Below are 25,123 nucleotides of genomic sequence, written 5' to 3' on the forward strand. Positions count from 1 at the left end.
CTATCTAGAGTCTTCCCAGGGCTTAATATCATTTGCATTTCCCTTATAAATGTCAAAAAGGCCTTAAACAAAGGATCTCTTTCCTTGAAGAGAACAGATAAGGATGTGTGTTTTAGAATCCAAGCAACCTGGTTTTAAATACCAGATCAGCCAGTTACCTTTGTGACCTTTGGCATGTTATTTAATTTTTCTGTTCCCGTTTCCTCATCCTACTATTTTCTGTCATCTTGAACTGTTGTGGTGAAAAATGATATAATGCACGTTAAGTGCTTAGCAAATTGACTGACACAAAGTGCCCAATAAATAATGGCAGCTGTTGTTATTGCTATTAGAGATGTAGTCGTTGTTGTTGTGATGGTTGTTTTAATATTGCCATACAGCAGGCCATAATTTTTCCTAAATCCTCATTAGGGCTTAACTTTGAACTGAATTTCAGGCACAAGCAATATTAAAAATTACCTATTTAATGGTATCATTAGATTGAATGCCATGTACAGTGTTGCATGATGGATTAACTTCTCGTAAATCACTTCTGTAATCATTTTTCATACTTTGAATAATACCCTGGTTTACATGTTATATCTCAGAGGAAACAGCAGAAATGTGGCAAGAATGTTTCCAGATATAAATCCTGGTTCCTCTGAACTGTTCTTCTGTTACTTAGTAAAAGAACCACTTGGTTATCCCTCCATGATCCTTTAGCTTTCAAATAATCTTTCACTGAAGGATAAAGATTATAGAATACACCCAAAAATTCACCATCCGTGCATTGTCTTACACTGTGTAAAAAAGAAGTGTGACACATTTAAAGGAGGTAAGTGACAAAACTTTCAAAAATTCTTGAAGCATTTATACATTCAAGAACAGTAAAACTGTTTTTATCCAGGTTAAAACTCATATCACATTTTAAGGTTAAATTTGAGGAAGTTGCCAAAATAGATCAGTTTCAACAGAAATATAAAAGTACTCAGCGATAGATTGTGCCCTCTGGAAACGTCCCAGCTATTTTTCTAAGAGCTTTGTGGTTTGCTGGATTGCTGGTTTCACTACCTATGTGTTGCCATTTGATGACTTATCTCAGTTTGAATTGCCAAAGTCATGCTTCTAAAAATACACACAGCTCATTCAACTGTGTTTCCTCATAAAAATCGTTTGCCATTTCAGCGAACATTGGTCCCCAAGTACAGGCGTTGCAAAGCATTTCTTGGAAACTAGAATGTGCTTAGCATTTTATATGCATCATTACATATAATGTTTTCAACAGTCCTATGGAGATATATTATTATTTTCTTTGTTTTACAGATGGGGAAACTGAGACACAGAGAGGTTGAATAACTTATCCCAGGTCAGCTAGATAGTAAACTGGTTTTTAAAAAATATTTATGTATGGAGTCGTGTCAAGCCTATCACTCTCTGTTTTATTATGTCAATTTCTATTACTAGAGATGAGTTTCCAGACATTTGTCCTGGACATTGCAGGACTAACACATATACTTATTTGTCTTCCCCCATTACTTTACTCTTCTGCTGTCTACTCCTTCACCTTTATGCATTAGCAACATCTTCAAGGAACACAGGTGACAATATCTAGTAATTCTTCGTGCAAAAGGGTAGTAATTAAGCCTTTGAAGTATGTGGGTAATGTTGAATAAATTTTAGTGTTCTTAATTTTGAAAACAACCAGAATTGTTTCATCCATCCGTTGTTATGCCTCTCATCTGAATCATTATTTGCCCAATGTACTGCAAACATAAACTACTTTTATAAAGACAGAAATTAAAATAAGATCAAAGCATAGGAAAACAATTATTTCCAGTTGATCCTAGCATCTCCATTCATGAAATGATTGGTGTCTCTTTCTTATGCATAGATCTTTTTCTATAAGAAGCAAAGATCAAGTTCCCTAGAAAATTTTCTTTGCCATAATATGTATGAACTAGTGACAAGCTAAAGTGAAATATGTAATACTATGACAATGAATACATATTTTGGGAAACTAAAACCAGAAGCATAAGCCTATGTGTCCTTGTTTGTTTCCAAATTCTCTTTCAAAGATGGACAAAAAAATAAATAAATAAAAATAATATGTGTTTTTCCAAGGGTTTTATTGCAAATGTGCAAATGGGGAATTCAAGCAAATTTCTTCTTTCATGGGTTTACCTGAAATTCTAGAACCATTTCCAGTTTTGTTCCATGAGCTATAAATTTTTTTTTCATCTTGATCCGGAACATATATACATATACATTTATACATAGACACACACATATATATACATATCTGAAACAAAAATTCACTAAATAATCTAGTCCTTAATATAAATTACACAGACTGGTATTTTTATTCTGTTTAATTTTAAATAGAATATTCCTGGTCATGACCCACTAAAATGATTTCATGAATCATTGATGGATCATGACTTACAAATTTGAAAAACAGTGGTCTAGACAGAGAAAAAATGACTCAGAGTCTAGCTGACAATTTTGACCATAATCATGTATATATGTAGAGCTGATTTATGGATATAAATAATGATTAATTGAGTTACTTATGTAATTTTACATAGCTTATTCATGTTTGAATTTACCTTTAATATAGCTGTCTTTGCAAAGTTTTTGTTTTATGAACATCCTCAGACAAAACTTTTAGATTCAGAATTTATGAGTGCTAGACAGCATGTCCTAAAGTATAAAGATTTGCCTTCTAAAATTTTCTCCGAAAATTCAAGCCTCTGTAAATAGCAGTAAGTCATGATCTGTTTACTTTTTTAATCCAAATTGTACAGTTGTAAAATATAGTATTGTGTTACTTGAGTAATAGTGTTGTTTACAATTTATCATTTGCAAAAGATTATTTGAACTCAAGATTGTTAATAATTTTTAGAACTTTTAAATAGGAACTAGATTGAGGTTCAGGTTCAAAAAGGTTTGATTTAATTGATGCTTGCTCTTAGAAGTTTCCTGGGTCATTTTTTCTATAGGAATTATCTGGCCCTTGAAATCTGGACAGTGACTTAAGAAGGTAACCTTGGAGCAGGTTGTGTTTCAAAATGGTTCTTATGTGTAGAAGAATCGAATAATAATTAATAGCTATCGCCTACTGTATTGGGTTCTTGCACAAGATCAGGTATTCTGCCGAACACTTTATATACTCTCCTTTAATTCTTACGGCAATCTTAGGAAAGTATTATTGTTCTCATTTTACATAGGAGGAAGCTAAGACTAATGATGGGGCTAAGTAACTTTACCAGGGTGACAAGATTCAAACACTGATTGTTTGCCTCCAAAGCCCTGGGTTTTATAACCACTTTTTATTGTACATAATAAATGTCCCATCTCTTCTCACCCATAACCCAGGGAAGGCAAAATATCCAGGAGTGGACTGTACTTTTTTTCCACCTACATACAGGGCTGGCTAGCAATTTGTACAGCCCAGTGAAAAATGAAATACGGAGCCCCTTGTTCAAAACTGCAGGAAGGAAAGTGCTATTAAAATTACTAAAATATAAAGCTGTTTACTTAATTCTATGGTCTTTCTCTCAACTTGCCACCGTGTTTATTTGCTATTTGACATACTGAATAAAGAAAATTAAAATTTTAAAGTATCAGCATGAGTTTTACTGCCCATTGTTATATTGTGCAACTGCAGTTGTAAATGCAAATGTAAGATCTTTTAACTCAAGGAGAATCACCAGCATCGCACAATTTGTATTTCAGAGCTTGTGCATGCATATGTATTTCATTCTTAACATGGAAACATTGTACAACTAAGCTGTTTTTATTTCACTTCTTGATAGGTGTAAGTTCTACCCATGTCCTGTGCCTTCAGCTTACTGATGAGTTAAGGAAGGAGTGAAAGGAAAGGAACCATCTTGCCCTATCTTTCCCTTTCTTTCTCTGTCATCAGTTTCAGCATAAATGGTTGGCTAATACAGGAAAGAAATAAGAGTAAGAAAGGATATGATAGGGTTCTTTGATTGTTCATGTTTTCTTAGGATTGCCTTCTTTCTGCATTGGAAGCAAGTTCCCATGCAGCATGACTTACTGGGGCTGTCAGTGCCCCTCTCATTCAGTCATAGTTACCTTCCGCTCACTTTGAGTCTGCTCAACTCCCACATGTCATGGGTCCACCAGAAATCTAGGCTCATGGGACATCAGAAACACTATATGCAAATGGGACAAACACACCTATTGTACTTATCTCCTCTGCTCACATGCATACTTCATCACCCCATTGGACTTCACTTACAAAATCCAAGTTCAAAGATAAAATTATTAAGAATTTTAAGACGGCAATGTCAAAAAGCAGATAAAACAAGCAAGGGGTCGTTCTGAGTCTTGGGCACTGTAAAACTGCTCAGGTTGCCCAACCATGAAGCTGGTTCTGTCTACACACATCTCCCAGGCTACGTTTTTGTGACTTTTTTCCTCTTAATGATGACTTTTATGCTTATTATTTGTAGTATTTAGGGTTAGAGAGAAGGGATACACCATGAAACTTGTTCTAACCCCTCAGCCCTTCAGAACTTGCCTTGACCTTGGGAAGGGCCAGTGCAACTAGCCCTCTTGGGGCATTTATGCTCTGTTTGAGATACTGGAGTTGGGTGATTTTGACTTAACAGGATGACATTATTTCTGCCAGTTCTCTAGAAATAGATTAAGAGTGCATCATTTGATGAAAATATTACACCAAAGACTGCCACTATGCTTTTTCATCCTAAAGGACTTAATAGAGAAATTTATCATATTAAAGTTTCAAAATTGGAGCATTTATCAGAAGAGCACAGTTAAGTTGGTGCTAGCAGCTCAGTGGGATAAGGCCCAGAATTGCTGGGGACGGAAATTCAAGGCAGGCATGGCAGGGAAGAACCATCAAAAGGATGAATTTTTCTCTAGGCAAGGTCCTGAACCCTGCCCCAACCCCCACAGCCCCCCACACCCCCCCGCCCCAAGTAGTTTCTGATTGTTTTACAATGCCGTTTGTTTCCTTTGTAAAATCCTGTTTGTTAGGGCCCAGTGTTTGCTTGCTCTCTTTATAGGGTGTTCAGAAGATTTCTCTCCAAATATTTCTCCAATATTTTTGCTGTGACTACTTCAACTATTTGCCTGTGTCCCTTACCTCAGCAGGAAACCCTCTTGAGTGTGGGCCTTGTCAGGATTTCTAAAGCCCAGCAACCTGCCATGAGTGCAGTTGGCCTAAAGAAAAATTTATGCATATTTTCTTATTTGTTCAAATTTTTGCTGTTGATAATTGCCTTCAGGTTAAAGCAGCACGCACATAGCTTACCCCAAGAGCTCTCTCCCATCACTTGGTAGTACTGGTACCATAGCTCCTGAATCTCTGCAAATACACAGCCAGGTTTAGAGGTCAATATTCCATCCTAGAAGCTACCGTCAGCTCTACAGGTGATTCTCTTGAGGTCTCCATTACTTGGCTTGAGGTGGTGGAAGGTATGGACGTGCATCGCACTCCAGGGGAATCCTTTCTCACCAGATTTCTCCAGTCTCCTTGTTTCCTCTTACACACCTTTGAGCTAGGCAGTGGATTAAGGGTGGTGGGACAGTTTTGTGGTCCCTTCTTAGCAATTCCTTCATAGGTGGCCTGGATCTTCTCTTTAGAATTATGAACACTTTGTTACCATTGTTCTCAGCTTTAGGATCCAAGGAGAAATTACAAGACAACTGTTGGGAATCTCAGTTAACATCCTGCTAAATAAATCTGGTAGCAAATACTTCGCCTAAGATAATGTCTTGTTATTTAAACCATGGCCTTCTGGAAATAAAGGCTTAAACTCACAGAAGTCGTTATACTGTTAGAAATTTAAGATGTGTGAATGAGGTTATTTCTTTTTAAACTTTACCTTTCCCCCACTTATTTTCATACTGATAACTTGTCTGTGAATTTTTAGAAATATTTTATTAGGGGATCTTGGGAAGAGATGTTTCCTTTAATGTTATTGCAAAAGTTATGTACATATAATACCAATAATGTATATGTAAAGGATTGAAAATATGAACTAAAAAAATTTACCTATGGATGAAAATCCATGGCATTTAAAATACAACATGAAGAGATGATGTACTAATTCACTCTTTATAGTAATCTAGAAGAGCTTTAATAAAATATTAATTTGAAGTGGATTCCAACTGCCATTTGAGAATTTGTGTGTATATTTGTGAGAATGTTAAAATGCAGGCTCGTTATTGTATGTTTCTGCTGTTCATGTCTCTGATAATGCAAGTGGACATTTCTAGCATTTTAAATATTTCATTTGATTTATCATTTAATATACTGGAACAGTCTGCCAAGATACTAATTGTATAACACCCAATTTGTTTTATTGTTCAGCGTTTGGAAGCTCCTGAAGACAAGTCACTTGGCAGTTCATTGATGGAGACTGAAGTAAACCTGGACAGTTACCAGACAGCTTTAGAAGAAGTACTCTCATGGCTTCTTTCAGCTGAGGACACATTGCAAGCACAAGGAGAGATTTCTAATGATGTAGAAGAAGTGAAAGAACAATTTCATACTCATGAGGTAAAGCAAAACGTCGATTAATAGGGATTTCCCTGGTGGTCCAGTGGCTAAGACTCCCGGGTTCGATCCCTAGTCAGGGTACTAGATCCCACATGCTGCAACTGAGAGATCGCATGCCGCAACTAAGAGATCACATGCCGCAACCAAAGATCCTGCATGCCGCAACTGAAAATGATCCTCCGAGCCACAGCTAAGACTTAGTGCAGCCAAATAAATAAATATTTAAAAAAAAAAAACATTGATTAATGAAATAAGGCATATGACTTATGATAAGTCTCTCTGTTTTCCTCAGTTACTCTATAAGATCCTTGTATTTTGATAATTTAGTGTTTATTTTGAGAAGGAAACAAAATAAACGTTCATGTGTTTGGCATTCCAGTAGCCAGCTTTGGAAGTTGTCCTTTGGAGAATAACACTTGAAGATGCTGAGATTAGATTCTGCCAAAGACTCATATAGGAATATGAAAGGCCAACTCCCTTCTCTTGGGTCAAGGTCAATGCTGAGATAGAACTTACACTCCAGAGTACCTGTGGGGTATCAGACTGAACTACCCTCAGTGGGAGACTTTTCCTGAGATGACACACTTACTTGGCTTCCTCCCCTCCCCAGTCCTGTTTCCTGCTTCTTTGGCTCCCTTGTAGATCTCTCCTGAGATCTCCTCCTTAATAAATCACTAGCACATAAGTCCTGATCTCAGGGTCTGCTTCTGCAGAAGTTGACCTAAGCTAGTAATTTTCCTTAATTCTTACTAAAAACAGTATTAAGTTTTCTTAAAAATTAAAATACTTTTACTGGGAATAAAGTTTAAATAGGCTACAAATTTAAAATAGCAAAAAAAGGAAAAAAAAAGATTCAAAACCATAATGATTTCCCTACAGTGTCAACTCTTATCAACTTCTTTCTTTCTCAGGGGTATATGATGGATTTGACATCCCATCAGGGACGGGTTGGCAATGTTCTCCAATTGGGAAGTCAGCTGATTGGGACAGGGAAGTTATCAGAAGATGAAGAAACTGAAGTTCAAGAACAAATGAATCTGCTAAATTCAAGATGGGAATGCCTCAGGGTAGCTAGCATGGAAAAACAAAGCAAGTAAGTCTGTTTCTAATTTCTAATAGTAGCAAGTTTTAGAATCTTACTATTATTTTGATGCAGTTTCTTCTTTAAGTTAGGATTCTCAGTTCTTTCCTAAAGTATGCAGCTCTTCCTCAGGGGGCATTTTGGTTAGATTTTCATGTCTGTTATAGTTTGGTTTTCACTTTTGTAATCGAAGTGGAGATATTGGAGAGAAGAACCACTATCTACAGAACTATACTTTAAAGGTTCCTAAAGTTGTTGTCATAGTTAATATTTTCCAAGTTTTCTCCAGAAATTAAAATGTGAATATAGAAGACGTGAAGTTTACACAGGAAATCATGCACATAAAATCGCATATTAGGTACAGTTGACAGGAAACTTCTCTTCTGAAGGAAAAGCTCTTAAAATATTTTTCATATGTTTATGGAAATCCTCTTGAAAAAAGTTTCTCCTGTGTTTGGAAATCCTTCTTCAAGTATTTGCATGATTGTGAATTATCTTAAAAATATATATTGACTTAATCAAAAAAGAATTTTTGAGACATTTCTGAAAATGACATATTTCTTATAAAGGTAACAAGTAGATCTCATCATTTTGAATGTGGTGCTTTGATTTACATTGTTAGGTGTGTGTATTCATGTAGAGCCTATTGAGACAAGATAGATTTATTTTTAAATGAAAAGAAATGAAGTGCCAACTGTGGATTTGAATACATTAAGCTAAAGAAATTGTCCAAGAGCCTTAAGTTTACTAAGCTATTATTTATGAAGATTAAAACCTTTAAAATACGACCAAAGAAACTCATTAGATATGCTCGAAGGATTGTTATTCCAGTACTAAATTATAGTGTGACAATAGGGAGGGGAAAAACACATTTTTTTTAACATCTTTATTGGAGTATAATTGTGTTACAATGGTGTGTTAGTTTCTGCTTTATAACAAAGTAACTCAGTTATACATATACATATGTTCCCATATCTCTTCCCTCTTGCGTCTCCCTCCTATCCCACCCCTCCAGGCGGTCACAGAGCACCGAGCTGATCTCCCTGTGCTCTGCGGCTGCTTCCCACTAGCTATCTGTTTTACATTTGGTAGTGTATATATGTCCATGCCAGTCTCTCACTTCGTCCAGCTTACCCTTCCCCCTCCCCGTATCCTCAAGTCCGTTCTCTAGTAGGTCTGTGTCTTACACCTAGGTTCTTCATGACATTTTTTTTTCTTAGATTCCATATATATGTGTTAGCATACGGTATTTGTCTTTCTCTTTCTGACTTACTTCACTCGGTATGACAGATTCTAGGTCCATCCATCTCACTAAAAATAACTCAATTTTGTTTCTTTTTATGGCTCAGTAATATTCCATTGTATATATGTGCCACATCTTCTTTATCCATTCATCCGATGATGGACACTTAGGTTGCTTCCATGTCCTGGGTATTGTAAATAGAGCTGCAATGAACATTTTGATACATGACACTTTTTGAATTATGGTTTTCTCAGGGTATATGCCCAGTAGTGGGATTGCTGGGTCATATGGTAGTTCTATTTGTAGTTTTTTAAGGAACCTCCATACTGTTCTCCATAGTGGCTGTACTAATTCACATTCCCACCAGCAGTGCAAGAGTGTTCCCTTTTCTCCACACCCTCTCCAGCATTTATTGTTTCTAGATTTTTTGATGATGGCCATTCTGACCGCTGTGAGATGATATCTCATTGTAGTTTTGATTTGCATTTCTCTAATGATTAATGATGTTGAGCATTCTTTCATGTGTTTGTTGGCAGTCTGTATATTTTCTTTGGAGAAATGTCTGTTTAGGTTTATGCCCATTTTTGGATTAGGTTATTTGTTTTTTTGTTATTGAGCTGCATGAGCTGCTTGTGAATTTTGGAGATTAATCTTTTGTCAACTACTTCATTTGCAAATATTTTCTCTCATTCTGAGGGTTGTCTTTTGGTCTTGTTTATGGTTTCCTTTGCTGTGCAAAAGCTTTGAAGTTTCATTAGGTGCCATTTGTTTATTTTTGTTTTTATTTCCATTTCTCTAGGAGGTGGGTCAAAAAGGATCTTGCTGTGATTTATCTCATAGAGTGTCCTGCCTATGTTTTCCTCTAAGAGTTTGATAGTTTCTGGCCTTACATTTAGGTCTTTAATCCATTTTGAGCTTATTTTTGTGTATGGTGCTAGGGAGTGTTCTAATCTCATTCTTTTACATGTACCTGTCCAGTTTTCCCAGGACCACTTATTGAAGAGGCTGTCCTTTCTCCACTGTACATTGCTGCCTCCTTTATCAAAGATAAGGTGACCATATGTGCGTGGGTTTATCTCTGGGCTTTCTATCCTGTTCCATTGATCTATCGTTCTGTTTTTGTGCCAGTACCATAGTGTCTTGATTACTGTAGCTTTGTAGTATAGTCTGAAGTCAGGGAGCCTGATTCTTCCAGCTCCGTTTATCTTTCTCAAGATTGCTTTGGCTATTCGGGGTCTTTTGTGCTTCCATACAAATTGTGAAGTTTTTTGTTCTAGTTCTGTGAAAAATGCCTTTGGTAATTTGATAGGGATTGCATTGAATCTGTAGATTGCTTTGGGTAGTAGAGTCATTTTCACAATGTTGATTCTTCCAATCCAAGAACATGGTATATCTCTCCATCTGTTTGTATCTACTTTAATTTCTTTCATCAGTGTCTTATAATTTTCTGCATACAGGTCTTTTGTCTCCTTAGGTAGGTTTATTCCTAGATACTTTATTCTTTTTGTTGCAGTGGTAAATGGAAGTGTTTTCTTAATTTCATTTTCATATTTTTCATCATTAGTGTATAGGAATGCCAGAGATTTCTGTGCATTAATTTTGTATCCTGCTACTTTACCAAATTCATTGATTAGCTCTAGTAGTTTTCTGGTAGCATCTTTAGGATTCTCTATGTATAGTATCATGCCATGTGCAAACAGTGACAGCTTTACTTCTTCTTTTCCAATTTGGATTCCTTTTATTTCCTTTTCTTCTGTGATTGCTGTGGCTAAAACTTCCAAAACTATGTTGAATAAGAGTGGTGAGAGTGGGCAACCTTGTCTTGTTCCTGATCTTAGTGGAAATGGTTTCAGTTTTTCACCATTGAGGATGATGTTGGCTGTGGGTTTGTCATATATGGCCTTTATTATGTTGAGGAAAGTTGCCTGTATGCCTACTTTCTGCAGGGTTTTTATCATAAATGGGTGTTGAATTTTGTCAGAAGCTTTCTCTGCATCTATTGAGATGATCGTCTGGTTTTTCTCCTTCCATTTGTTATCATGGTGTATCACGTTGATTGATTTGTGTATATTGAAGAATCCTTGCATTTCTTGGATAAACCGCACTTGATCACGGTGTATGATCCTTTTAATATGATGTTGGATTCTGTTTGCTAGTATTTTGTTCAGGATTTTTGCATCTATGTTCATCAGTGATATTGGCCTGTAGTTTTCTTTCTTTGTGACATCATTGTCTGGTTTTGGTATCAGGGTGTTGTTGGCCTCATTGAATGAGTTTGGGAGTGTTCCTCCCTCTGCTATATTTTGGGAGAGTTTGAGAAGGATAGGTGTTAGCTCTTCTCTAAATGTTTGATAGAATTCGCCTGTGAAGCCATCTGGTCCTGGGCTTTTGTTTGTTGGAAGATTTTTAATCACAGTTTCAATTTCAGTGCTTGTGATTGGTCTGTTCATATTTTCTATTTCTTCCTGATTCAGTCTTGGTAGGTTGTGCTTTTCTAAGAATTTGTCCATTTCTTCCAGGTTGTCCATCTTATTGGCATAGAGTTGCTTGTAGTAATCTCTCATGATCTTTTGTATTTCTGTAGTGTCAGTTGTTACTTCTCCTTTTTCATTTCTAATTCTATTGATTTGAGTCTTCTCCCTTTTTTTCTTGATGAGTCTGGCTAATGGTTTATCTATTTTGTTTATCTTCTCAAAGAACCAGCTTTTAGTTTTATTGATCTTTGCTATCGTTTCCTTCATTTCTTTTTCACTTATTTCTGATCTGATCTTTATGATTTCTTTCCTTCTGCTAACTTTGGGGTTGTTTTGGTCTTCTTTCTCTAATTGCTTTAGGTACAAAGTTAGGTTGTTTATTCGAGATGTTTCCTGTTTCTTAAGGTAGGATTGTATTGTCATAAACTTCCTTCTTAGAACTGCTTTTGCTGCATCCCATAGGTTTTGGGTCGTTGTGTCTCCATTATCATTTGTTTCTAGGTATTTTTTGATTTCTTCTTTGATTTCTTCAGTGATCACTTCGTTAGTAAGTAGTGTATTGTTTAGCCTCCATGTATTTTTTACAGATCTTTTCCTGTAATTGATATATAGTCTCACAGAGTTGAGGTCAGAAAAGATACTTGATACGATGTCAATTTTCTTAAATTTACCAAGGCTTGATTTGTGATCCACGATATGATCTATCCTGGAGAATATTCCATGAGCACTTGAGAAAAATGTGTATTCTTTGGTTTTTGGATGGAATGTCCTATAAATATCAATTAAGTCCATCTTATTTAATGTATCATTTAAAGCTTGTGTTTCCTTATTTATTTTCATTTTGGATGATCTGTCCATTGGTGCAAGTGGGGTGTTAAAGTCCCCTACTATGAATTTGTTACTGTCGATTTCCCCCGTTTTTTTAATTTTTTTTTTGTGGTACGTGTGCCTCTCAGTGCTGTACCCTCTCCCGTTGCGGAGCACAGGCTCTGGATGCGCAGGCTCAGCGGCCATGGCTCATGAGCCCAGCCGCTCCACGGCATGTGGGATCCTCCTGGACCAGAGTATGAACCCGTGTCCCCTGCATCAGCAGGCGGACTCTTAACCACTGCGCCACCAGGGAATCCCCTGTGTCCCCTTTTATGACTGTTACTATTTGCCTTATGTATTGAGGTGCTCCTGTGTTGGGTGCATAAATATTTACAATTGTTATATCTTCTTGTTGGATTGATCCCTTGATCATATGTAGTGTCCTTCTTTGTCTCTTGTAGTAGTCTTTATTTTAAAGTCTATTTTGTCTGATATGAGAATTGCTACTCCAGCTTTCTTTTGGTTTCTATTTGCATGGAATATCTTTTTCCATCCCCTCACTTTCAGTCTTTATGTGTCCCTAGGTCTGAAGTGTGTCTCTTGTACACAGCATATATATGGGTCTTGCTTTTATATCCATTCAGCCCGTCTGTGTCTTTTGGTGGGAGCATTTAATCCATTTATATTTAGGGTAGTTATGGATATGTACGTTCCTATTCCCATTTTCTTAATTGTTTTGGGTTTGTTATTGTAGGTCTTTTCCTTCTCTTGTGTTTCTTGCCTAGAGAAGTTCCTTTAGCATTTGTTGTAAAGCTGGTTTGGTGGTGCTGAACTCTCTCAGCTTTTGCTTGTCTGTAAAGGTTTTAATTTCTCCATCAAATCTGAATGAGATCCTTACTGGGTAGAGTAATTTTGGTTGTAGGTTTTTCTCCTTCATCACTTTAAATATGTCCTGCCAGTCCCTTCTGGCTTGCAGAGTTTCTGCTGAAAGATTAGCTGTTAACCTTAATGGGGATTTCCTTGTGTGTTACTTGTTGTTTTTCCCTTGCTGCTTTTAATATGTTTTCTTTGTATTTAATTTTTGACAGTTTGATTAATATGTGTCTTGGCATGTTTCTCCTTGGATTTATCCTGTATGGGACTCTCTGTGCTTCCTGGACTTGATTAACTATTTCCTTTCCCATATTAGGGGAGTTTTCAACTATAATCTCTTCAGATATTTTCTCAGTCCCTTTCTTTTTCTCTTCTTCTTCTGGGACCCCTGTAATTCGAATGTTGGTGCATTTAATGTTGTCCCAGAGGTCTGTGTGACTGTCCTCAGTTCTTTTCATTCTTTTTTCTTTATTCTGCTCTGCAGTAGTTATTTCCACTATTTTATCTTCCAGGTCACTTATCCATTCTTCTGCCTCAGTTATTCTGCTATTGATCCCTTCTAGAGTATTTTAAATTTCATTTATTGTGTTTTTCATCTTTGATTGTTTCCTCTTTAGTTCTTCTAGGTCCTTGTTAAATGTTTCTTGCATTTTCTCTATTCTACTTCCAAGATTTTGGATCATCTTTACTATCATTATTCTGAATTCTTTTTCAGGTAGACTGCCTATTTCTTCTTCATTTGTTAGGTCTGGTAGGTTTTTATCTTGCTCCTTCATCTGCTGTGTGCTTTTCTGTCTTCTCATTTTGCTTATCTTACTGTGTTTGGGGTCTCCTTTTTGCAGGCTGCAGTTTCGTAGTTCCCGTTGTTTTTGGTGTCTGTCTCCAGTGGCTAAGGTTGGTTCAGTGGGTTGTGTAGGCTTCCTGGTGGAGGGGACTAGTGTCTGTGTTCTGGTGGATGAGGCTGAATCTTTCAGGTGGGCAGGTCCACGTCTGGTGGTGTGTTTTGGGGTGTCTGTGGCCTTATTATGATTTTAGGCAGCCTCTCTGCTAATGGGTGGGGTTGTGTTCCTGTTTTGCTAGTCGTTTGGCATAGGGTGTCCAGCACTGTAGCTTGCTGGTCGTTGAGTGAAGCTGGGTGTTGGTGTTGAGATGGAGATCTCTGGGAGATTTTTGCCGTTTGATATTACGTGGAGCTGGGAGGTCTCTTGTTGACCAGTGTCCTGAAGTTGGCTCTCTCACCTCAGAGGCACAGCAGTCACTCCTGGCTGCAGCACCAAGAGCCTTTCATCCACACAGCTGCTGAGCTCCCTGAAGCTGCTGCCTGCTCGCTGCCTCTTGAGGTGTGGGGACGTCCCCTCGGATCCCGGTACTCGTTCAGCAGCTTTGCGTCACGAGCTTTCAGACTCTGAGCATCTTTTTTTTTCCCCAAACTGGGTCCTGAAACGAACTGGAGTTCGAAAAACACATTTTTATACTCGTGTATTTTGAAAGAATAAATAAAGCATATATAAGATAGAATTTTCACGAATATTGTTGTTCTAAACCTGGAGATAGTAGTCTGTGCATGTTGACTTTTCCCCCAGCTGTGATCATTTCGACGATTGCAACTAACCCTAGATGTGAGAATTATAATAGCCATATTATAACTATTAAGTCTCCCCCCCATGCCCAAGACTCAACTAGTTTATGCCACCCATTTATTATTATAAATCATAAGATATAGAGCCTCCTACTTGTGGTCATATGCCATCATTCTTCAGGTTGCAACTTTTGTTTGCACCCGTTTGTGCAACTTAAACAGAGCAACCTCAGATAAAATTTGAAAGTCTTTAAAATCAAACCTCCTCCTTTACTGCCTTTCCCATAGTGGCACCACCCTCTTTTCCTTCGTGCATTCTGTTTTGCCATCCTCTTCTGGAGGTTAAATACCTCCATCGTTCCTCACTCTCTTTTTTCAATAGGACTAACAATATGGGATTAATTATTCATACTAACAGTTAATTAATTGCAGCTTGAGACTGAGTTGAGAAAAGGTGAATTCAGCCTAAAGTTAAAATCCCAAGTTTTTAATCTGTTATTATAACATTTAAAAACAGGTTAATTTTTAAAAATTCCCTTGTTAAAGAGATATCTACCATTAGGTGATGGATGACAACACACACACACACGCATGGATGACCATGTACACACACATATATGTGTAATTTCCTCACCCCCATCCTGCTGGAGGATGTAAAACCTGAAATATCAATATTACTGAGCTAAGATTGACATCAAAGTATAGTTTGTCCTTAGGGAAGTTTGGGGGACTTCGGTTTGTATTTAAGCTTTTAGAATGATTAGCAAGAAGGTAAGGGCAGCCTCTTAGCTGGCATAGCTTTTGTTAAAACATAATAGAGGTTTTAAAATGAGACACTAATACAGAACTGCTTGTAGCACATAGACTTGTCTGGACAATTTGTTGAGATACACATACACAAAGGATTTTTTAAGCCAAGCAAATTCAGAAATTTCTTGTGAGTTTGTAAATAATAGTAAGTTTCTCCCACCACTTTCACTAACTCTGTGGGTTTTCATGCATAAAATTCTAAATGAGATAAGCCAGTATGCAAACTATGGAGGACCTGGCTTTTGATAGATTGTTTTAGAGGAATCGAAAGCTGATTATAACAACAGGATGTTGCCAGTATTTAAAAAAATATAATGTGAGGTTTTATTTAATGCTTTACTACATTGCTACCTGTTCGGTTTCTGCTATCATGGCCATGTTGATGATTAGCTTCAATTTGGAGCATTACATATTGTTTCCAAACATATGACTACTTAGGAGTAGGAAGGCATAGTAAATTGCTAACAGACAAAAAATAGATTAGTCCGCACCTTTCAACTTGCTCCCACAAAGAAAGATAGGATATGGGTAGACCCAGTCAGAAGCCATTACCCCTGCCTAAGCATAGAGTTAGGGTGAGAGGAATGATAATTAAGGTTTCTCTAGGCCTATGAGATATAACCAAAGACAGCTAGAATTCTTAAGTTGTCTTATCACAAAAGTAAAAAAATTGCCTGGGAATACAGATAAACTGATAACTAAAATCTATGAATATTTACACTTGTAAGTTATAAGTTATCTACCAACATATCTATGAGCAGTAATCAAATTACATTCAATATATAGTCATTGTGATATATATAAACACTATATATGTAATAGTGTGTGTATATGTATATAATACTATTTACATCTGTATCTCTATACACACAAATATTAATAAATATTAATGGACTGCCTCAAAATATCAGTTACATTTCAAGGCATTGGGGATACAGTAATGAACACAAGAGGCAAGGTTCCAGAAGCTCTAGAGAGTCTGACATCCAGTAAAATTAAAACACACACACACACACACACACACACACACACGCACACACACACATATACACAAAAAATATCAGATAGGAATACGTTTTTTGAAGAGATTAAAACGTAATGTGATAGAGTTTGAGTTTGAGGGGCTAACTTAGCCTTTGTGACCCAGAATGTTATTTCTGGGGCGGTGCCATTTAATTTGAAATTTGAATGACAAGAAGGAACCACCATATACAGATCAGGAGGAAGTACACTTCAGACAGAGGCAACAGCCAATGCAAAAGCCCTAAAATAGGGACAGTCTGGCTTGATAGAGGAACCAAAAGGCCAGCATAGCTGGAGAGTTGCAGGAGGGAAGATTAGATAGCTGAAGTATGAGATGGGGTTGAAATACACGTAGGGGTCTTGTCGTGTATTGCAGTGTCAGGGTAAAGTCAAGGGCTTTGAGTTCTAGCATAAGTACAAGAAAAAGCCATCAAAAGGTTTTAAGTAGGGGAAAAACAGGTAAAGAAAATATCGGTAATACCACTAGAAGAAGACAGGGCAGTTATAATCAGTGCCATAGCCCAGGTAAGAGATGCTAGTATCTTATGCCAGGAGGTGGTTGTAATAATACATGCATGTATTCTACTATCTTAGCCCAGTCATTAATTTATAAACCATTCCTGCTGTATTTATTTTCTTTTTTGCTGTTCTAACAGTCAAGATTTTTTTTTTTCCCCCTGGAAACAGGCATCCTTGCCTCATACATACAGACGCTACCTTTATACAGGTTGTATCTAGGAAATGCTGTTTATCCCACAAACCATTAACAATTATCAAACAAAACAGGAAATTTTAAAAATACAGAGGTAACAAAATGCTCTGATTTCCAACTTATGCTAAATCTACTCTAATTTGCCTAAGGGATAAGGTCTCCCTTTCTCAAACATATTTATGTGAACTGGGCGACATACTTTCCCTCTGTGGTCCTCAGTTACTGATTTCTGGAACAGTGGCAGTTCCACAGAACCTGGCACACCTCTAAAAGATACTGGCCAAGATAGGGTATGAAAAGTAGATTATGAATGCAAAATTATTACGAAATGTAAAGAATTATCATCATTATAAATAAGATGACTAGCCGTAGGTTAATTATTTTAACCATACTGTATAGCTATGCCTCATATATATTTTTTGTTCTTTTTTTCCTCCAGCCTGTTCTAATTCCCTTGCTCATTTTTTCCCCCAAAGGATTTGTTTGTGAATGTTTTCTGTGGGGCAAGGGAACATGAGCAGTGTGAAAAAAATTGCATTTGAAGTTATAATTTTATTATTGAAACATTTAAAAATATTCCTTTCAAAGGAATGTAAGTAAAAACATAAATATGTAGATGCTTCTTCCTTTCTTTCCATTTTATTCTGTTCTCACTGGATTCTTTCCTTATTAATTTCTTTCCTCTTCAATTCTGATATCTTCGTGGACATGAATTGATAATGAAGCAAAGGCTAATATAATAAAGAACTTTGTTAAGATATCTCTAGCCACACACTACCTTGACATAAACATGCTGCTGTTGGTCAATTACCAATCTTTAACAATGTTTATGAGATTGAAATGAAAGAACTAAGTGCCATTGATTGCATAGTTAAAATAAAATAATTAAGACAAGACAGTATCTGTTGACATGCTCGAGCTGGAAACCTTCAGAAGAGTAGGCAAAATGATTTTTGTTTTGTTTCATTTTTATGCTGTAGAATACCCTTTGGGTGGTGGGAGGTGAGGGAGAGAGAAGAAAAAGACAAAACTTCCCTCTGTGGAAGTACAAGAAGACTACTGGCGTAGGGAAAACAGAAGATTTTCTTCTCTATGAATAAGCTAATTAATTTGATTGAAAAATGCAACCTGCAGAGAGCAAAAGAGATTTACTGACATTTCTACAAGGACTCATAAAGATAAGCACAGCAAGTTCCATCAACTTCTCTGATAATTGTGGTTAGGACATGCAGGGGGAAACTAAAACCTTTGTGATGGTGAGGGAAAAACAAATGAAAGTAAGTCAGTAAGGAGGCCAAGTGAAGTTGTGTTCTGGTTTACATCAGCAGGAGGAGAGATACGAATAGTCTCTGGGTGAAAATACAAGCCATAACATGGGAAATAATTGTGAATCACCATCAACACTTTGACTGGAGAGAAAAATATGTCTCACAACTCTGGCTCATCTTTTTTTTTTCTGTCTCTCTCTTTCAAATGTCTGTTCCAACCTGGAAATGAGATAACATATGTGGGAGTGAATAGAGCAAAAGAGTTGCTGAACAAATGGGTGGGTTGTTTTCTCCCAAGTGAAGTGACTAACACATTGCACATGTGAATATCTGAATGAATGGATGAATAAATGAATTAATTTCTTAAGTAGTTTTAATCTGTTAAATGAATTTGTTGCAGTGAACTTTTTTTTTTTTTTTTTCGCGGTACGCGGGCCTCTCACTGTTGTGGCCCCTCCCGTTGCGGAGCACAGGCTCCTGACGCGCAGGCTCAGCGACCATGGCTCACGGGCCCAGCCGCTCCGCGGCATGTGGGATCTTCCCAGATCGGGGCATGAACCCGCGTCCCCTGCATCGGTAGGCGGATTCTCAACCACTGTGCCACCAGGGAAACCCTGCAGTGAACTTTTTAACAGTGTGTAATCTTAGACTCACTTGTCATTTTATATCATGGTTTCATTAATACATTTTTTTCTTCTAATCATGTTAAAATAAGAATTCCTTGCAGATCAAGGTGGTTCAGGAGCCACTAGCAACAACATCACCTGAGGCGTAGTCAAAAATGCAGAATCTCAGCCCTCATGCAACAGAATCAGAATCTGTAACTTTATGAGAGCTCAGGTGATTCCTAAGCACCCGATTTTTCTATCAACTGAGGTGGGCCAAGCATATTAACTACTTTCTCAGAAGCTCCAGAAATGATGCTGGTGATGTCACGTCCATTCCTCAAATGTTGACATGGAACAGCAAGATTCTTGTGAAAGAATATAGAATAGAGACAGTGTGAGAGTATTGACAATTCATTATTGGCCTAATAAGCAGCACTTATTAACATACAGTAAGTTGATCAGGTTTAAATCGATATGGCCAGCCATGACAGTCTTTTCTGTAAACAACACACAGTTAAAATGTGGACAGAGGGTGGGGGCCCGGGTCAGTCCCTGGTTGGGGAGCTAAAATCCCACAAGCCACGTGGTATGGCCAAAAAAAAAAATGTGGACACAACTTGTTCCGATAATATAAAGTATGTGACTCTCATAGTTTAAATTATAAATAGGAAAGCCAAATCTCTGGAATTCAGAGAATTGAGAGTAGCATTTTTTGGAACACTGCTTTTTCAGAAAGATAAATAATGATAATTAGAAAATTAAGCTCAATCATTCATTCATCCATCTAACTAACAATTCTTACCTCCTGTGTTCCCTGCACTGTTTTAGATACTGGGGAAATATCAGTGGACAGAACAGACTAAATCCCTCTCTTATTGAGCATGCCTTGTTCGTGGGAGGAGACAGACAATTAAAAAAATATGTAAAATATGTATATCATAGCAGATGGCATTAAATGATAAAAAGGGGGAAAAAAGGCAGGGGATAGATTTAGAGAGTGAAACGTTGTGTTACTGTGGGTACATGGTCAGTTAGGGAAGGCCTCCCTGATGAGGTAATATTTAAGAAGAGGCCTAAACGAAGGGAGGGAATGTCCATGCTAATAGCTGTGCCAAAGGGAAGCAAATGGCAAGATCTCAAGGCAGGAGTGAGCTCAGCATGTTTGAGAAACAATGTGTCAGGTAAAGTGTTGCTATTCTCATTTATGGCTAGAAAACTGATTCAAATTAAATCAGTGGACTGTCTCAACAGGAGCAGATTTAATGGAAGTTGACGTTTTTATAATCTTAATTCTGGTATTTCTGATTGGAAAAGTGTATACATTTTTGTACTATATTGTCTTATGTCTGATTGATAAGTGATATTATTTATGCATTCAATTAATATTTATTGTATGTCTCGTATATGCCAGATATTATATAGTAACATAATTTTTGAAGTTGAGAGTGGGTTTTTATTGCATAAATTAATATGATCTTAGAGTGTCAACATACCCCATTTTTACTAGTGATAATTTAAACAGACTTCCAATCGTATTTAAGAGTCACCTTTGGTTTGTGATGACATCTGAGAGTTTCTTCACCCACTTTGTAAGTATTTAATCAGGAAGATTGAATTGAGTGTTGCCATAGTGTATTTGCCACAAGAATCTATTGCATCCAACCATGCAGCTTTTTTATTATGTTACTGTTACTATATTGAATTTATGCTGTCAAAATGCAAATGAATTTGTTTGCATTTTGAACTTTAATATTGCTCTGGATAGTTGAAGAATCTCAGTAATTAAACTGTTGTTAAGCTATATGGATGGAGGAATAAAATAGCATCAAGATCCAAGTGGAAAGGAAAGTTTGGTTTGATTTTGTTCTCAGAGACATTAAACACTAATTCACTTTTGAGATTTATTATAAAAAACCCCGGTAGTCCTACATGATGTATGCCCCTCTTCCATTCCAGTTGAAGGAAGTGGCTGAGGTAGCATCATCCCCTGGCCCTTGCTTCTCTGTGGTCACTGGGAAAGTGGCCCCATTCATGGCTACTTTAGTCTTGGGGGATTGCTAGGTGCTTCATGTGACAGAGCTCCCTTTTGGAGGTGAGGTGGCAGAAATCAGGACCCAGGAATGGCCCAAGTTGGGGCCCCAGTAAGTGACCCTCCACACCTTAAGCTGGTTTACCAACATCATCCTCAGGATACGGGTGAGCCAGGACCACATGGGCCTCCTCTTTACTCAGAGTTACTGGCAAATAAGAAGACAGACATTCCTGGAACTCATTTGTTAATTCGGTAAATCCCAATACAATCCAAAAAAAAAAAAAAATGCAGTGGTGCATTTTTGTTTCACAGAGTCCTTTTTGAACACAATACTGTTTTTCATATTCCATTCAGTGGAAAAATAAATACTAAATAAATACATTTGATTTTGAGGGAGGATTGAAAGTTTCATTTCTGTTGTTGGAAGAGAAACTTTGCAGGTGAGTTCTTTCTAAAATATTTATTGTGAGGCTGTAGAATAAAAACTGGCCTCCACTACCAGGTTGCAGGGTATAATAGAATGGTAAGTGTGAGAATTAGTGGGAGCTTTCGAAAAATGTGCCTGACCTGTTCTCCTTGCTTTCTTGCCTGGCCCAAGATGTCAGTGTACCGATTGGTGGGAGTGGTGGTGTTGTAGAGAAGAGCATGGACACATCTGTTTTGGGGGAAAAAAAAGAAACTCTTCATATGATTCTGTTAGACCGTTGCCTCACTTCATTCTCCAATGGAAACTCCTACTACACTAGTGCCTAAGATTTAGAGACAGAAGACCACTGTCTAGTGTCAGGCTTTGCAGCTGGGTCTTTTAAGGTGTGGTTAGGAGTAGGAGGAAAGAGGATGGCCTTTTTAAGGCAAGGAGGTGCAGGGGAGCAGGAGGGATTAAACACGTGCACAGATTCTGATGATAGACTTTAAGAAATTTAGTATGGGAACTGGCAGATATTGGTGGTGGAGGTGGTGACAGTAAAGGTGATCAAGTAGAAGTGACAGTGATGGTGAAAGTCTTATGCATTTGGGAGTCATTACTTTATTGGATTCTTAGTTTTAAGCCTTATGTTTCACAGGGCATTCAGTGACCTTTGATAATTGTTCTAAGCCTTGAGAGTTGAAAAATACTCATGTGCTTTATATGGCCCATTCATTACTGCCGGACAACAGAAACCCTTTATGTATTTGTACATATGTGACTGAAAGTTTTCTTGAATTTATCAATATTGTTTTTCTGTTTTAAAGCAATGTTTGCTTTTTTTGCCTGGAATATATCAGATTTTCTGTTTCTTACATTTAATGAAACATTATAAATATTTAAAATGTCTGGTCATTCATTTTACTTTGTCACCATATGTTTGACGGGAACCGGGTCTCAAAGTGTATGGTGGTTTCTGTCATTAACGTAAACCTTATAATGTCCCCTTGTTTTGGTGAGAAGAAAGAGTAAAATTATCTATTAATGACAAAAATCTAGAAAATCCCAGTAAATGACCTTCTTTTTTCTTCTATTTTTCCTTCTTGATAATCACTGACATAAATGAAATGAGGAATAGATACAAAAGTTATCTCTAAAAAAGTATCATTTGTACAGGTAATATAGCATAATGGTGAAGCAGACCCCAGGGCCACAATACCTGATTCCCACTTTCCCACCTCCCCTTGCTTGCCTTTTGACTCAGGTAAACCTTTGTTCCCCCATCGGTAAATTTGGGCTAATATCAGTTCCTGCATCATTAGGATTAATTACAGTAATACTTTTATTGTCTGACAAATGATGAATATAATTTGTTACTCACAAATAAAATTTTATTTATAAGTCCCAAATTGTGCAAGGTCAGAATTACTATTTAATAGATAGTGTACTACTTATAAAGTATTATTAGTTTATAAATAATTGGGTAAAGACATTTTTATTTACCATAAACTTAGGTCCATATTATCTCCATGCCTCTGGTTAATAAAGTGGCCATGCTGCCTGGGGTCAGCTACCAAAACGTTTGCCACTTGTCATCATCCCAGGGCTTATGTAAGTATTATGCCTGAGTCCTGAGAACCAATACAATAATTTTCAACCCTGGGTGTTCATTGGAATCACCTGGCTAGAGATAAATTCCACTAATTCACCTTTATGTGATAATTTGAATAAAAACTGGACTTAAACATCACCTTCAATGGCCACTTTATTAATAGAGTAAATGAAATAAAAACCCATATACGGGGATTTATAGGGTTTATATAGCTACACGTTTAAGCATATGTCAGAATTCTTGGAGCATCTGGTTGCGTGTAAGCAATTCCTGAGGTAAAATCAGAACTCTATAATCTATTCATTAAAACCATTTTGCTAAGATTTTCAAGCCAACAGTTTAAATAAGTGAATAAATTAATTTTAGTTTTTATCAGTGTGATTTTAGTTACTAAATGGCATGTAGTTTAAAAATGTCTTGTTAATTCAGTTTCTCTAATTCACACTGGCCAACTATATGTTTTATTGACAACTTAAATCATGGGATTGTATTGTGAATTTATAACATGTTAATTGAACATCGCTGGTGATTCTTTTATAATCTAGAAATTCACAATAATACTTTACCTTCTTCTGTTAGTTGTATTTCTTCGTTAAGAATTGCATATAAACAAATAATTATGAAGTCTAGGAAATTGGGCTTGAGAACTTGTCTTCCTAAAGGGTTTACCATTCTTGGTAATTTTGTAATTTTTAACTGTAATCCCCTAGGATTTATAAAGTCTGTACTTTTACATACATGATTAATTTTTTGTAAGTATTTTTACATCTTTTTTATAATATATTAACATAAAGTCCAAGAAACACTCTTAAGAGTATCAAATATCGGCTGAAATTAATAAAAACATGTACAATTTTGGCATTTATAAGTTTGTGTCTAGAGAATGGAAATATCAAAAATTGCTGTTCATATTTATTGCTAGATTCCTTAACTCAGAATATCATTCCTTATAAATATTGCATTGCATAAAGAAATGGTATGGTGAAGACTTCAAATAAGGATTTTTGCTGTTGTAAATCCAATTATCTGTTGGTTTAGAGTTGTGCTAATACTGTAGCCAGTAGCCACATGTAGCTATTTAATTGAAATTAAATTATTATAGTTAAGTATAGGTAAAATTTCAGTTTCTCAGTCACACTAGCCATATCTCAAGTGCACAGTAACCACTCATGGCTATAGTGGCTACAGTATTGGAGAGTGCAGATCTACAAAATTTACATTATTGTAGAAGATTCTGGACAGTACTGGTTGGGGAATAAATGCTTTCCCAGGGTCCAACAGCATCTCTGTAAAGCAGATCCTATGTTTGCATTGATTTCTTTCATGTTAAGGAAGCTAATGTTCCTGCAGTGGGTGTGAGGTGAGAGACAGATCTCCAATAAAATTATTTAAAAAACGGTATACCTTAAGATGCCTTTTACTGTAACTAACAAATAGCTCAACTCAAAGTGGTTTGTAGCATTGCTCCTTAAAGTGTGATCCATGCACCAGCGACATTGGCATCCCCTGGGCATTTGTTAGAAATGAAGAATCTCAGCCCTCTTCTCAGACCCACTGACTTAGAGTCCGTAATAAGACACACTCACCACGTGAGCCATATACACATTAAAGTTTGGGAAGCAATGGTTAAAACAATAAGGATATCTATTATCTTATTACAATAAATTTACAGGTGGGGTGACTCGAGACCATTAAGTCTGTGACTCAGTTGTGCCATCAGAGTCCTAGCTTCTTTCAGTGTATTGGTTTTGCTAGTCTCCCTCTGTCCACCTATGCTTTTTACAATTGGAAGTTGGCTGCAGCAGTTTGTAGTATCATATCCTGCATCCTTCTGCCTCTAGACTTTGTCAGGACCATCTCCTGTCTGGAGCTATTTTATTGCAATTTGCCTACCTCCTCTCTCAAGTGCCAGTCATATTTATGCTCCATTCTCCTTTTGATTTTATGTCCTTTTCTAAATGACCACTTGAAAACCATAAATTGAAACCAAGAAAAATGCAAACTCTTTCCTTGCCTGTGGGTGGTAGATTTTTATTTTATGAATTTGATAAATTTTC

General features: G+C 36.9%; 1 protein-coding gene across 16 annotated transcripts in view; it reads left to right on the forward strand.

Moving 5' to 3' along the window:
• The window catches only part of DMD (dystrophin), a 2,843,071-nt gene that overhangs the window by 1,282,709 nt on the left and 1,535,239 nt on the right, over positions 1-25,123 (forward strand). For all 16 annotated transcript variants that reach the window (XM_079909736.1, XM_079909735.1, XM_079909718.1 and 13 more), the window contains 2 exons: positions 6,347-6,535; positions 7,447-7,628. In XM_079909736.1, the coding sequence (XP_079765862.1) occupies positions 6,347-6,535; positions 7,447-7,628 (371 nt within the window). The remainder of the gene's footprint in view (positions 1-6,346; positions 6,536-7,446; positions 7,629-25,123) is intronic.

Source organism: Stenella coeruleoalba (assembly GCF_951394435.1).
Source record: "Stenella coeruleoalba genome assembly, chromosome: X".
Taxonomy (NCBI): domain Eukaryota; kingdom Metazoa; phylum Chordata; class Mammalia; order Artiodactyla; family Delphinidae; genus Stenella; species Stenella coeruleoalba.